Source organism: Ailuropoda melanoleuca, chromosome 7 (genome assembly GCF_002007445.2).
Source record: "Ailuropoda melanoleuca isolate Jingjing chromosome 7, ASM200744v2, whole genome shotgun sequence".
NCBI lineage: Eukaryota > Metazoa > Chordata > Mammalia > Carnivora > Ursidae > Ailuropoda > Ailuropoda melanoleuca.
Window position 1 is genome coordinate 58,365,883 of NC_048224.1, and position 13,739 is coordinate 58,379,621.

The 13,739-nt window shown below is 59.5% G+C and overlaps 1 protein-coding gene across 1 annotated transcript in view; it reads left to right on the top strand.

Moving 5' to 3' along the window:
* The first annotated feature begins 1,292 nt into the window (after positions 1–1,292).
* Positions 1,293–13,739, top strand: part of VAV2 (vav guanine nucleotide exchange factor 2) — a 143,825-nt gene continuing 131,378 nt past the window's right edge. Inside the window, exons 1-2 of the mRNA XM_034663750.1 lie at positions 1,293–1,445; positions 1,863–1,979. Coding sequence (XP_034519641.1) covers positions 1,293–1,445; positions 1,863–1,979 — 270 coding nt within the window. The remainder of the gene's footprint in view (positions 1,446–1,862; positions 1,980–13,739) is intronic.

Below are 13,739 nucleotides of genomic sequence, written 5' to 3' on the forward strand. Positions count from 1 at the left end.
CCCTTGCTGCCCCAAATCTCCAGTTCTTGACGGGAAGATGGGCGGGTGCCAGCTCCTGGGGGGAGGGGCTGAGATGATGCAGGTGCGGTGTTTATCGTGGTGTGCGTGAAAGGTGCCATGGCGGTGACACCGGAAGGAAGCAGATCGGCCTCTGGCTCCAAGCGTGTTAGGTGATGACCTGAAGCCCAGGTTCCCTGGAGGTGATCCCCTAGGTCCGTGGCAAACAACTCAGAAGTCTCCCCAAGTTCTCAGTAGTGTCACTTGGCAGCTGGCCTGCAGAAGGTCTGCTGGGTCTGGCCAAGGGACCCGAGGCGGGGCAGTTCCAAAGTCTGCAGGCTGCCGGGGCGTGGAGGGGGGCGGTGGTTCAGCTCATTTATGAGCTGGCTTCGAGGTGAGCCTGCCTTCATAGCGACATGAGACGTCATGTGTGGTCCCAGGTCGCTCCTTGTACATGGCTGGGATGGGGACCATGATACCATCTGACGGATGGAGGCTGAGGGCTTGAGGGACGAGCTGGTCTGGGCTGCCTGTAATCCGGGGGGTCCCCAGTCCCTGTGCGCTCTCCCTGCACCATGGCCCCCCCCCCCCCCCCCCGCCCCCCCCCCCCCCATGCTGCTGGCACAGGCTCGGCTAGACCGCTGCTTCCCGGACTGCCTGAGGAGCCAGTTTCCACCTGATGGGAAATATCAGAAGATATTTATTGCCTAATTTATCTGAGAAGCATTATCGGGGACTGGGTGTTTGAGGAAATGTGCTATGAATGCATGATTTATGAAATGCAGGGGGATTTCTGTATTTGCTGTTACAAGTGCTGAGAAGTCTGTTCCAAGAGGAGACTTTCCTTGAGGCGCTAGGATTACCGTCAGTAGCCAAGACTTTCCCATAAGCCACCTGGCATGATGGTACTGCCCCTGAGTTCTGGAATTCGCTAGGAAGGAGATTCAGGGACCCCCTCAGGAGCCCATCCCCGTATGATCACCACTTCTTAGTGGTTTCTGCTCCCCCTGGAAGGGCTCACTCATGTCCCTGCTGCTGCGGTGACCCTGCCTGGGGCTCGAGGCCGCTGTGCTTCCCTGCGCCCCGGGGCGCGTGTGCTGGGGCGGGAGCACCGAGGGTGGGATGGGGTCATGCTGCTGTCCTTTCCGGTCGGTGGGCTTCTCAGTTCCCTGGGGCTGCTTTCAAAGGGATTGGAACTCCTNGGTCCTGCAAGTGGGACTCAGTGGACAGGATTCGAACCTGGGTCTGGAGCCGCTCCAACTCCTGCTCTCGGGGCCGCCTGGCCTGCTGCCCCCATGCCTTCTTTGCCAGCTCCTTCTCCACGGGGACTGCAGCCCGCGATACTGTTCAGCCCCCAACCCCAAACTTCCTGCGCCAGCTGCTTCGCCAAACGCACTGTGGGTGGGAGCTCAGACGTGGAGTTGCCGGGTGGAGAAGACGCCCCGGATGTGCGTCTGTGAACTCTGGCCCTGGTGCGCCCCCTAGCCTCCTGCCGTGACTGGGTGTGTGCCATTCCGGGGTCCCGCACGGATGGGACGGCTTCCTCGGGAGCAAGTCTGTGCATGCGAGCGTGCACACACGTGTGTGTGTGCGTGCTCTGTTTTTGCTGCCTCAAGACCAGTGTATTTCCAGTCCTGATCGTCCACGCTGGATCCTCTGGGCAGGGGTGTGGGGCAACGGGTCATGAGGGGACAAGGTGAGCGGGGGCGCCGGTGGTGTCTGGACCAGCGGGCCGGTGGGGGCTAGGCTTCCCGGGGCAGGAGTGCGCATCTGTGCCGGCACCTGGAAGCCCGAGTTTGCTGCGGTGACGGCCACTCTCCTTACAGACCCTACAGCTCTCAGTGTTCCTCTCTTCTCTTCTCTAGTTCCTGTGCTTGAAGAACATCCGTACCTTCCTTAAAGTCTGCCACGATAAATTTGGACTGAGAAACAGCGAGCTGTTTGACCCCTTTGACCTCTTCGATGTCCGAGACTTTGGGAAGGTGAGTGGTCTCTTCCCCAGTGTCCGTGCGTGGTGGCCGAGTGTTGGCTCGTGCAGGGGGGCGGGAAGGGACAGGCCTGGCCCCTCCAACACGGCGCCGTGTGGGCCTTTCCACCCCTGTGTCCCGCACGTGCAGGCTGGGCTGTGTTACAGACAGAAGGGCGCATGGGGCCGAGGGTGGCGGGATGGCCCCTCCGCCTCTCATGATACTCAGGGTGAGATCAGGCATCAAGAATCCAGGCGGGTGGAGGGAAAGCAGGGTGTGGACATGGACAGAGCTGGGGCCCTTGCTGCCCCAAATCTCCAGTTCTTGACGGGAAGATGGGCGGGTGCCAGCTCCTGGGGGGAGGGGCTGAGATGATGCAGGTGCGGTGTTTATCGTGGTGTGCGTGAAAGGTGCCATGGCGGTGACACCGGAAGGAAGCAGATCGGCCTCTGGCTCCAAGCGTGTTAGGTGATGACCTGAAGCCCAGGTTCCCTGGAGGTGATCCCCTAGGTCCGTGGCAAACAACTCAGAAGTCTCCCCAAGTTCTCAGTAGTGTCACTTGGCAGCTGGCCTGCAGAAGGTCTGCTGGGTCTGGCCAAGGGACCCGAGGCGGGGCAGTTCCAAAGTCTGCAGGCTGCCGGGGCGTGGAGGGGGGCGGTGGTTCAGCTCATTTATGAGCTGGCTTCGAGGTGAGCCTGCCTTCATAGCGACATGAGACGTCATGTGTGGTCCCAGGTCGCTCCTTGTACATGGCTGGGATGGGGACCATGATACCATCTGACGGATGGAGGCTGAGGGCTTGAGGGACGAGCTGGTCTGGGCTGCCTGTAATCCGGGGGGTCCCCAGTCCCTGTGCGCTCTCCCTGCACCATGGCCCCCCCCCCCCCCATGCTGCTGGCACAGGCTCGGCTAGACCGCTGCTTCCCGGACTGCCTGAGGAGCCAGTTTCCACCTGATGGGAAATATCAGAAGATATTTATTGCCTAATTTATCTGAGAAGCATTATCGGGGACTGGGTGTTTGAGGAAATGTGCTATGAATGCATGATTTATGAAATGCAGGGGGATTTCTGTATTTGCTGTTACAAGTGCTGAGAAGTCTGTTCCAAGAGGAGACTTTCCTTGAGGCGCTAGGATTACCGTCAGTAGCCAAGACTTTCCCATAAGCCACCTGGCATGATGGTACTGCCCCTGAGTTCTGGAATTCGCTAGGAAGGAGATTCAGGGACCCCCTCAGGAGCCCATCCCCGTATGATCACCACTTCTTAGTGGTTTCTGCTCCCCCTGGAAGGGCTCACTCATGTCCCTGCTGCTGCGGTGACCCTGCCTGGGGCTCGAGGCCGCTGTGCTTCCCTGCGCCCCGGGGCGCGTGTGCTGGGGCGGGAGCACCGAGGGTGGGATGGGGTCATGCTGCTGTCCTTTCCGGTCGGTGGGCTTCTCAGTTCCCTGGGGCTGCTTTCAAAGGGATTGGAACTCCTCTCCTGTTCTCCTGCACGGCAGTGCCCTGGGCAGGGGAGGGACCTGGACTCTGGACTCTGGGAAGGGGCCTCCAGCACGCATGCACGCAAGCATGTTCTCTTCACTTGTGCGCACACACACTCGTGCATGTATACTGCTCACGCTCACACATAGCACTGGGGAATGCACGCACACACATACATATATAGTCACGCACACAACTGCGATTTACAGTAACTGTGTCGAGGAAAAGACAGGATACAGCCTGGCCAAGTGCATTTCTCGGCCAGCGGTTAAAACGCAGGTGAGCCAGTCTGTAATTCCATTTTGGTTTTGATTTGCTACGGCTGAATGCGATGATGTAAGTAAGACATACATAAATTTAGATCAAACTCTCGTGATACGACCCACCAACCGTGTGGCCACGCAGTTTGCAAGGGGGTGCCCCTTGTGCTCATCAGAGGTTCCAGTGAGGCAGCTTGGCTCCGGGGTGTTGTCCCCACTGCATGCAGAGGGGCGGCGTGGAGGCCGCTGCTGGAGCTGGCCTCCAGTCTGCCCACATCGCACTGTGGTGGGCATTGGTGATGCTTTGCCATGCCGTGGCCTCTGCTGGGGAAACCAGGGGTGGGCGGTGGATCCGGGCAGTGGATCTGGACCAGGGGTCGCGGTGGGGGGGGGGTTGCTGGAAATGGAGGTGATGTGATGCCTCAGACCCTGGTGCTGAGCTGTGTGTGGGGCCTCGGTTCATGCCCTGCACTGAGGACCCTCGGCTCCGGGAAGGGCAGGGCTCGGGGAGAGCGCCGCCATCCCGCCTCTGCTCTCCATGTTGTGACCCTCGAGTCAGACTCCTCGAAAGTCTGGCTGTGCTAACTGGCTGGATGACTTGGCGGGTGACACGGTGCCTCTGACCTCTGTTTGCCTGGCTGTGGGAGGCGGCGAGGCGTCCAGCCCTCCGTAGGTGCTCCTGAAATGCTGGGCATTTGTCGCTGTCCCCTGGCCCAGGTTTGGCTGAAAACGGAGCTAGACCCTCGTAGATCTGTGGCCTCTGATTTTTTTCCTCTATTATTTTACTCATAAAATAAGTCTGCACCTTTGAAAGACAGAGCCAGAGAGCTAAGCACATGGACTGCGGACCCTTGCAGGCTGGGTTCGAGTCCAACAAACAGCCATGCCCAAGTGACTGACTCAGTTTCTCCAAATTCTACTTGTAAACTGGCGGTAAGAATACCGCCCTCTGAGGTCTGCTGAGCAGGAAGGAGAAATTGCGTTTCTGGAGTGCTAAGCCCCTGGCACACGTCCCAGGAAGCTCACCCTTCTTGTTCACCTCCCTTCTCCTTGGTCCTTTGGCCTCTTGTTGGCTGTGTGGGAGCCACCTGGGGCTCCAGCAGAGCCTGGCCTGCCCCTCCTGCCCTGTCCTCCCCGTCCATCTGGCAGAGTGTCCTTCTCGTTGAGCTCCTCCTGTCCTGCACGTGATTCTTCCTGTGGTAAACCTGTGGTTAGCGTTTCCAAGCTGGGGGCCAGCAGAGGCTTGGGGCGCTGGGTCGTGCTCTCCCCGTGGGGGGCCACTGTCCCAAATCTGTTTGCTTGGCTAGTCCCCCCTGTTGTCCAGGGATGGGATACCTTGGAAGAACACAGCACAAGCAAAGCCCCAGCACCCATGGCCTGCTTTGCTTGGTACCCAGACGCACGGGACTGTCCCACCCCTGGAGTGTGGCGCTGGGCAGGGTGCAGACGTGGACGGGCAGGCACGTTGCTGGCAGGCTGGCGGGAAGGAGCATGGCTGGTCTTTTATTCAGGTGTTGTCTCCTGCGATGGGCCTGGCGAGGAGGTCGCTGTGCAGAGCTCTATCTGGGCACGGAGACAGGGCGTAGGTTCTGTCTATCTCTTCAGGGATGTTTATGCAGGTTTCCCACGGGCCTGGCTTTGCCTTTTGGCCTCAAGGAGCTCAGTCGGCACAGCCTGGCTGTTCCAGATGGGCCTGGTGGCCCTCGCTGATGTCAGACCATGAAGATGCGACTCTCGCTCTGCCCTGCCCTTGACCCTCGCTGCTGGCCCCGGAGCGATGAGCCCCAGCCAGCCGGCAGGAAGGCAGCGGCCGTCCCGATACTGAGCACAGCGCTCAAGGGGGTCAGAATTGACCCTTCAGCTCCTGGGTGGGTGAGGACAGGGGGCCAAAAGGAGTGATGTCTACAGCCAGGTCTGGTTGCTGCCTGCCGGAACCTGCCTGGAGCCTGTGTGGACGGGAATGCTGAGGCTTCCTCTGGGGGAAGGGTTTGGGACTGGCTGGCGGGAGGCTGCCCGGGCTGGGTGTGCAGGGCCAGGGCCCGGAGGGGCAGGTTTCCTTCTCACTTCCTGCTGGTTTTCTTCCACCTGCAGTCATGGGATTCAGGAGTGGAAAGGAGCCTTATGGAATAGAGAGTTAGTTTGTCTCAGGCTGCCTTAGACATTTCCAATTATTTTTTTGTGTGTGTGTCATTTAAGAAGGTTTGTTGCATTCAGATTCTGTCCCTGTCCTGGTTTCATTTTTATTTTTCTAAGCAACTGCTTTTCAGCTTCCTGTCTTCAGTGTGGTTGGAGTCATTCCTTGGGGCGAAAAGGCATTGATGCATTCATTCATTTCTCTGTCCACCCACTCACCCATTCGCACACCCATGCACGCATCTACCTACCCAGCCACCCGCCCATCTACCTACCCCCCCCACCACGCATCCATGTACCCAGCCACCCAGCCACACATCGTCTGCCCAGCCACCAGCCACACATCCATCTACCCACCCGCCCAGCCATTAAGCACTGAATTTACCATGCATTTGCGAAGCACTACTATGCTAGAGATAAAAGGGAAGGAAAGACTTGGCATGGCCTTTGCCCTCCAAGGAGAGGCCCAGATTAGCTCCTTTGCCACCAATTGTAGAAAAAAGGAGAGACTGGAAACCCTAGAACTTTTCCAGAAGCTGCCCAGCTCTGGCCCACCTCTCAGCCATGACACTGGAGGTTTTCCTCTGCAATTTCATTGTGGGGAAGATCCATGCACCGGAAGCACGGCTTGTGTTGTTAAGGGAAAGGCTAAGCCCCTCTCTTTGGGGATGCCGCTGTGGAGAGCTGGGGCTGATTCCCACGTTCTTCCTATGTGCAGACCAGCCCGCCCCCCTGGTCCTTGGGCTTCTCCTTTGGCCTTTCTGCTGGGGCAGAGTGGGCCGAGCAGGGCAGGTGCTGAGGGAGCTGGTGTTTGGGGGCCCACGAAGCCTCAGAAGGTGTTTACTTAACCCAGGAGGAGTGCTGGGAGGGACAGGCTGGGTTCTCTGCTCTCTGGCGAGACCCTGGGCAGAGGCCTTGGCGGGGCCGTGGGCAGGTGGACCCCTGGAGACCCTCGAGGGCTGCAGGAGCTCTGGGTGTGGCCAGCCACTGAAGGAGCGAGCCCTGCTCACCAGGGGAAGCTGGCCAGGTGCTTTCCTTCTGGAGCCTTCTTTCGTGTGGGTTCTGTTGGAGCAAGGTGGTGGAGGTCATTGGCGGAGAGAGAGGGGCTTCCTGTCCACTAGACCCGGGTGGGGGTCCAGACTTCGCAAAGGCTTGGGCTCCTTGAGCTTTCCTTTCTGCAGAGACGAGATGAAGACAGTGTGGCCCCTTGCGTGGCTTATGCGGTCTCAGCTAGGACGTGAAGTGTGGGTCCCGGCTGCATTTACTAGTGGTTTGTTTCTCTTCCTGCTTGGCCCCCCAGCAGGCTCCATCCAGCAGGAGCTGAGGGTTCTGGAAAATTGGTTGTGGAAGTCGTTCCTTTTTTGGTGGCTCCCCTGGTATTTCTCACATTAAAGGGATTAAGTTTGGGTGGGGGAGTGTCGGGCATGTGAGCCAGCCGGGGCTTGCTGATGGGAGATCCCGCCAGCATGTGGACCCTTCCTCTTTCCCGTCATGCCCTCTGTCGGACACACAGGGCCCAGCATGGGAGGGGGCGTGGGAAGGCCACACGGGGGGCCTGCTTTGGCTGGATCTTCCAGGGAACGCCATGCCATGGCCCCGGCTTGCAAGCTGGTTGGGAATTTTGGAGAGAAGATCTTGGTGAGACCACAGAATTTCTGTGGCTTTCTATGGGTATTTTGGTCCCTGGAGGGCACAGAGAATAATTAGGACCGAGTGACAGCGCCTCCTTTTGATTGTGCGCTGGCCCCGCAGCCTGGCTCATGTGATCTTCCGGTGCTTCGTGACGTTGGGGGTCCTCACCCCACCTCACAGAATAGGAGGTAAACCCCAGCCTGCAGGGAGCTGCCCTTCCTGGGCCCCGCTCCCCACTCCTGCCGCACTCACTGCCTTTCCTAGGCTTGCCCCAGGCCGCCCCCTGCCCAGAACATTCTCCCCATAGCTGCAGAGCCACCTTCCTGCCCTCTGTGGGGTCTCTGTGCAAATCTCACTGTTGAGAGGGGTGGCACGCCCCCTTTGCTGCCGGCTCCCTTGTGCACAGGACTGCCACGAAGCAACTCATCCTTTCTCCGTGTGACAGTCTGTCACCATCCGCCTCCTGGCCATGGGGACTTTGGTTACTGACGTCTCCCAGGTGTCTAGAATCGACCTCAGCACACTGGAGCACCAGTCTGCCTTTGCACGAATACATGGATCTTACAGAAGGAGCCTGGGAAGCCTCTAGTCAGGACGGGTGTGGGGGCACCTTCCGAGGGGCCCTGACGCCCTCCGTGGGTCAGCTGCCTCGCCAGGGCTCGGGGAGACTGGGCATCTGGTGGCCCTCAGGACCTCCCCCCGGGTGGCGCTCCATCACACACGTCAGAGACCCCTTCCCAGTGTGTAGCGCCCCCAGCCCAGCCGCCTTATCCCCCCCGCCAGGTGTCTTCGCACTGAGCCTGTCAGCACACACCACAGCACCCCAGCACTCTGCTGGGGAGTTGGCCCACAAGATGGAACCGGCTTGCTCTGCCAGACCTCCCGTCTGTTCCCGCTGTTGCTGTCACCCCCTCTGCTCCTCCCAGCAATCCCACCCACCGCTGTCCTGGGGCTTCTTGGCCCTGCTAGTGGTTCTAGAAGCCAGGTAGAAATGGAGCCGTTGAGACAGCTTTCAGAGCTTCAGACGGAATGGGGCCCAGATGGCACCAAGCTGGATTCAGAGGTCACCTCACCTCTTGGGGCCATAGTCTCCCCACCTGTAAAATGGGGTTGCAGCTCGGCCGCTCCTCTGAGAACTGTGGCGGACGACCTGGCAGGGTGCGGCCGTGCACGCTGGTTTCGGAGCCCGCAGCTCTCAGGGTGGTGCCCTCGTCCCCACCCCCACGGAGCAGGTGGCTGGTGGCCTTGGCAGGGGGCGGGGTGTGGCCAGTGGTTCCTGCCACCAAGCACCAGCCTCCCCCAGCCCCGTCGTTCAGCTTGTGCTGCGTCAGCCCCATCATTGATTTCTCTGTTTAGCGTCTGCATCGATGAGCGGGTCCCCTGGGCGCTGTCTGGTCGGGGAAGGAGGTAGCAGGCAGCCTCAGGGTATCGATCGCACACCCCTCATCTTTGTACCCTGGCCCTGCACTGCCCCGCGTTTGCCCGTCTCCTCCTCGTGTTTGATCCCTCGTTTGCTGAGAGCAGAGCCCTGGGCGCTCACTGCAGGCCTCTGCCGCTCGTTTGATGACTTGCAGACACTGACACTTCAGTGACCGCCTGCGTGTCCTTGGCCAGGAGCTCTGCTCTCGGAGTCCACTGCGCGCTAATTACTTGCTCAGATACGACTGCTGTGGAGCCGGGGCAGCCCCAGGCCCAGCAGGGCGCCGTGCGGGGCTGGTGGCACTGGCTTTCCGAGGCTCTGCTCCAAACAGTGCGTCCTACTGTCCACAGGCTGTCCGTACCGGCCGCGAGGAGCCCACCCGCTTTCCGGAGACCTGGGCAGCTAGACGCACGCATGCACACACACGTGTGCACTCCCTGTATGCATGCACGTAACACATGCACATGTGTGCACACATCTGTGCAGAGTCGAAGAGGCACTTTGGCTGCTGAGCCTCTGTTTGCTAACTGGGGTGGGAGTGGTTTCTTTGCTCTCTTGCAGACGTGAGCCGTTTCCCGACACAGCCTACGTGTGGCGGAGGGAGTGGGAGGGTGCGTTTCGGTTTCAGTATGGACTCCTGCAGTTAACAGGTGTGGTGAGCCCTGCTGCGAGGTCTGGGCCTGCCCGCAGTGTGGAGTGGTCAGGTCTTGTGTGTGAAGCCAGGGGCCTCTGGGCCCTTGGGAAGGTGCCTGCAAACCCCTGGGTGGGGTCCCAGGGAGGTGGTGGTGCCCGCACCCGGCCCGAGAGGTCCCCGAGTGGGGCCTTGGCTGAGGTCCGGCCGAGACTGTTGACACCCTTCTTGCTCACAGTTCACTTCTAGGGAGAGAGGACTTGGGGGCCCTGGACTCGGGGTGCGTGTGGCGGCAGCAGTCATACGTGAGAGAAGCCCGGTGGGAGGTGATGGGCCTGGAGGGTGCGCCCAGGCCTTGCCGCACAAGGGCAGGTGGCTGCGTGCCTCTCTGGGGCTCAGTTTCCCCATCTGTGAGCGGACTGTAGCCTGGATGACCCCTTGGTGGTGGTCGTCCCGGGCGCACCTGTTGTCCCCGTGGGTGTCGGGCAAGCCGCGCTGATCTGTCATTCTCTCTTCTGTGTCTGGCTTTACCCGACCGCCCCACCCAAGCGGCTGAGAGCGAGCGTTTCTCAGCTCAGCCTGCTGTGACTCATGCGTGCCTTTTTTGTCTGTCCGCAGTTAATTAAATATTAATTGGCTAATTGTTTCTCCCCAGTGCCCCAAGACATTGTTTCTGTTGAAGCCTGACAATCTGATGTTTGCAGCAAAAATGCAGAGACGGAGGCAGGGAAAAAGTAGCAGAATGGAAATAATTGTGACGAGGCATCGTTTCTTGGCACCCTGGGAGGGCCTTCTCGGACAGTATTGGTTCTCGCGAAGGCAAGGAGGGTTCTGCAGCCGTCAGGGACCACGCACCAGCAGCAGGGTTGGGTCTGGGATTGGGGGGCACCTCCCCTGAATCATAAGGAGTGCGGCCAGGACCGTGTTCGGGGAGAGGCCCCATGGCGGTTCCGAAAGCTTTATCCCCTCCCCGATCCCCAAAAGGGTGCCGCGTGCAGGCTCCCCACCCCTCTGCCCTATTCACGGATTCGGGAGTTTGGGCTGGCGCCCGGGGCTGTGTGTCCTGGGTGGTCCTTTCTGACTTTCTTTCTTTCTTTTTTTCCTTATTTTTTAAATCTGTATTTTTTTTTAAGATTTTATTTATTTATTGACAGAGAGAGAGACAGCCAGCGAGAGAGGGAACACAAGCAGGGGGAGTGGGAGAGGAAGAAGCAGGCTCACAGCAGAAGAGCCTGATGTGGGGCTCGATCCTGGAACGCCGGGATCACGCCCTGAGCCGAAGGCAGACGCCCAACGACTGAGCCACCCAGGTGCCCCTATATCTGTATTTTTAAAAAATATTTTATTTTTATATTGGGGGGGCAAGCACAGAGGCAGAGGGAAAGGGAAAAGCAGACTCCCCGCTGAGCAGGGAGCACGGGGAGCCTGATGTGGGGCTCGATCCCAGGACCCTGAGATCATGACCTGAGCTGAAGGCAGACACTTCGCCGACGGAGCCACCCGGGTGCTCTGACTTTAATTCTTTAAAAAAAATTTTTTTTGTGATAAAATGGACGTCACATAAAATCAATCATTTTGATCATTTTTGCTTTGCCGACGGAGCCCCCCAGGCGCCCCTTCCTACATTTACTTCTAAGAGCTTTATAGTTTTAGATCTTACATTTGGGTCTTTGATCTGTCTCGAGTAATTTTTGTACGTGGTGGAGGTCGGTGTCCACCTGTACTGTGTTTTGTACGTGGACATCCGGATGTCCCAGCACCATTTTTGGAAAAGACTGTCCTCGGCATCGGACTGTCTCGGCACCCTTGGTAGAGAGTTGTTTGAGCATGTATTAGAGGGAGGGCGGGGTTGGTTTTGAAGTCAGGGAACAGAAGCGCCCGGCCGCAGGGCAGGAAGAGAAGCGTCCACAGAGCGACCACATCTGCTGGTGCGTCCGAGAAGAGTCTGCCCGGTCAGACTCCGCCTCACCTGCCTCAAGATCCCCATCCTTAGACGTCACTCATCCCCAGCACCATCCCTGCTTGGGGCGCTTGGTCCACTGGGTACCTTGATGCCCCCTTTCTGAAGTGTGTGAGCCCAGGCAGGGAGACGGTTCTGGGGTCACAGCTTTGCCAGAGCCAAGGAAAGAGAGATGACCGGGGGCGGGTGTCCTTTTCCCCCAGCTCAGCCAGTAGAGTGGGGGGGGGCTGCCCCAGCACCTCCCAGGAACAGGGGGAGAAGGTTCCCGTGGCTGCAGTGAACTGAGACCTAAGGGTGCCCAGACCCCTCACCAGCCCCGGACGGAGGCCCCGGGGCTCGTGGCATCTGGAGCTCCTTTGGTCCCTGTGGGCTGTCTGGTTGGCACCAGAGAGGCACCGTCCCTGCCACTCTACCTGCCAGCGCCAGAAGCACTCAGGTTGACTGCTAAGTGCAGACGTTGTTAGAACAGCCCTCACGTCCAGTGCTCGTGGCTTAATTTTCATGAAGAACGAACATCTCGGCAGACGGGCTCCGCGGAGGTTTGTATCAGTCACCGGCTGATTGCTTGTGCCTGCCCAGGCCCGGGGCTGCCTCCCGGCTTCCGCACGGAGCAGGTGGGGCGGGGGGAGCTCGGGGCAAAGCGGTGGGCCAGCTTTGACGTCGGAACCCGCTCCCCGGGGTGGCCCCCGGGATGCTGAGGGGCTGCTCCCAGATGCACTAGGGTCGTTGGTGGCCGATAGGAAGGCTGGTGCTTCAGGGACGGCTGGTAACTGTGGCGATGGGGAGGCTCCATGGACGTGCAAGGAGAACGCGAACACGGGCGGACTCGGCTGAGTCCGCAGACAAGAAGGCCTGGTGCGTGAGGGCAAGGCCAGGCCCCTCACGCTGGTCCAGCCAGGACTGGGACCGTCCCCTGCTGTCCTTGGAATGTGCGTCCCTGGCCTGGGGCCGTCATAGCCTTGTAAGCACGGTGACCGTCATGGGGCCCTCCTGGGAGTGACGCGGCTGTGACCACAGCCTTGGTGGCACCACCTCGGTGGCCCCTGGCTGCCTGTTGTGCATGGCATGGAGGGTGTGGACACCTTTGAGCCTGGTCTCCTGCTCTGTGCAGTGCAGGTCGGGGCAGGGAAGGCGAACACTCCTGGGTCTCTTTAGACTGGAGGCACCGTGCATCTTTGATGTCACCACCGAGAAGGGCTGAGCTCTGGCAGGCAGCGGTCAGGACGTGGGTCCTGCTGTATCTGGGCTTGAGACCCAGAGGCTAGTAGCCGTAGAGCGAGACTCAGCTCTCTTTCTAGACATTCAGCGGCCACCCCCTTCCTCTTCCCTCCCTCCCTTCCTCCTACAACCACTGAGGGAGTGTCCAGCTGGGCCAGATGCAGGGGACAGAGTGCTGAATGGGACCGAGCCCACAGCCTCTACTCCTATGACGTCTGCTGTCTGGTGGGGTGGGGGCGGTTGCTCCCGCATGTGGGAGTTTGGAGGCTGAGGGCCAAGGTCGTCAGGGGACCTGCTGGGTCCATGTGGCTGGCTTTGCCCTCCAAGGACCCTTTCAAATATCTCTCCTCTCCTCTTAGGATCGTACATTTTCAAATATTATGCAAATGAAGCAAACGACATTTATTAAGTAATTAGTTTTCCCATTTTTAATTAATCAAAGGCTAATTATGAGTTACATCTCCAGTTAGAGTTTCTGATCCCTACTTGGTAGCAGTGCCCCACATGGGGGATGCGGCAGCCGGCCAGGAGGGGGGCAGGCAGGAAGTTAGGAGCTGGGTGTATTCGTTTCGGGTGTGTGCAGGATACTTGGAGACCACGGGGACCGTGACCTCCAGGACCCCACGTAGGGCCCTCTCAGTGTGGAGGCCACAGCCGGTCTTCACTGGGCACCGTGGCAGGGTGGTAGGTGTGCGGAGGCAGCAGAGGGAGCTCAGACGATGACAGCAGCCCCAGCCCCAGGCCAACCCAAGGTTCCTCTGTGTCACGGGGTCCTGGGAGGGTCAGCCGGGGCGCTGAGAGGTCGGGCACCTGGGGAGGAATGGTCCCCGTGGCAGGAAGCCTGCGCCTGCAACAGCGGGCCTCAGCAGTCTTCTGGCCGAACCCTCGGTGTGCCGATGGGGACACGGGCCTGCTGTGGCCCTCTAGTGGGTCCAAAGCAGAGCCTGGCCTTTCTCTTCTGGCCCTGGGAGCCCAGGCCCCAGCTGAGGGGAGGCCCAAGTCCAGTCTTTCAGAACGACCAGACGAGGCTACAGCCTCC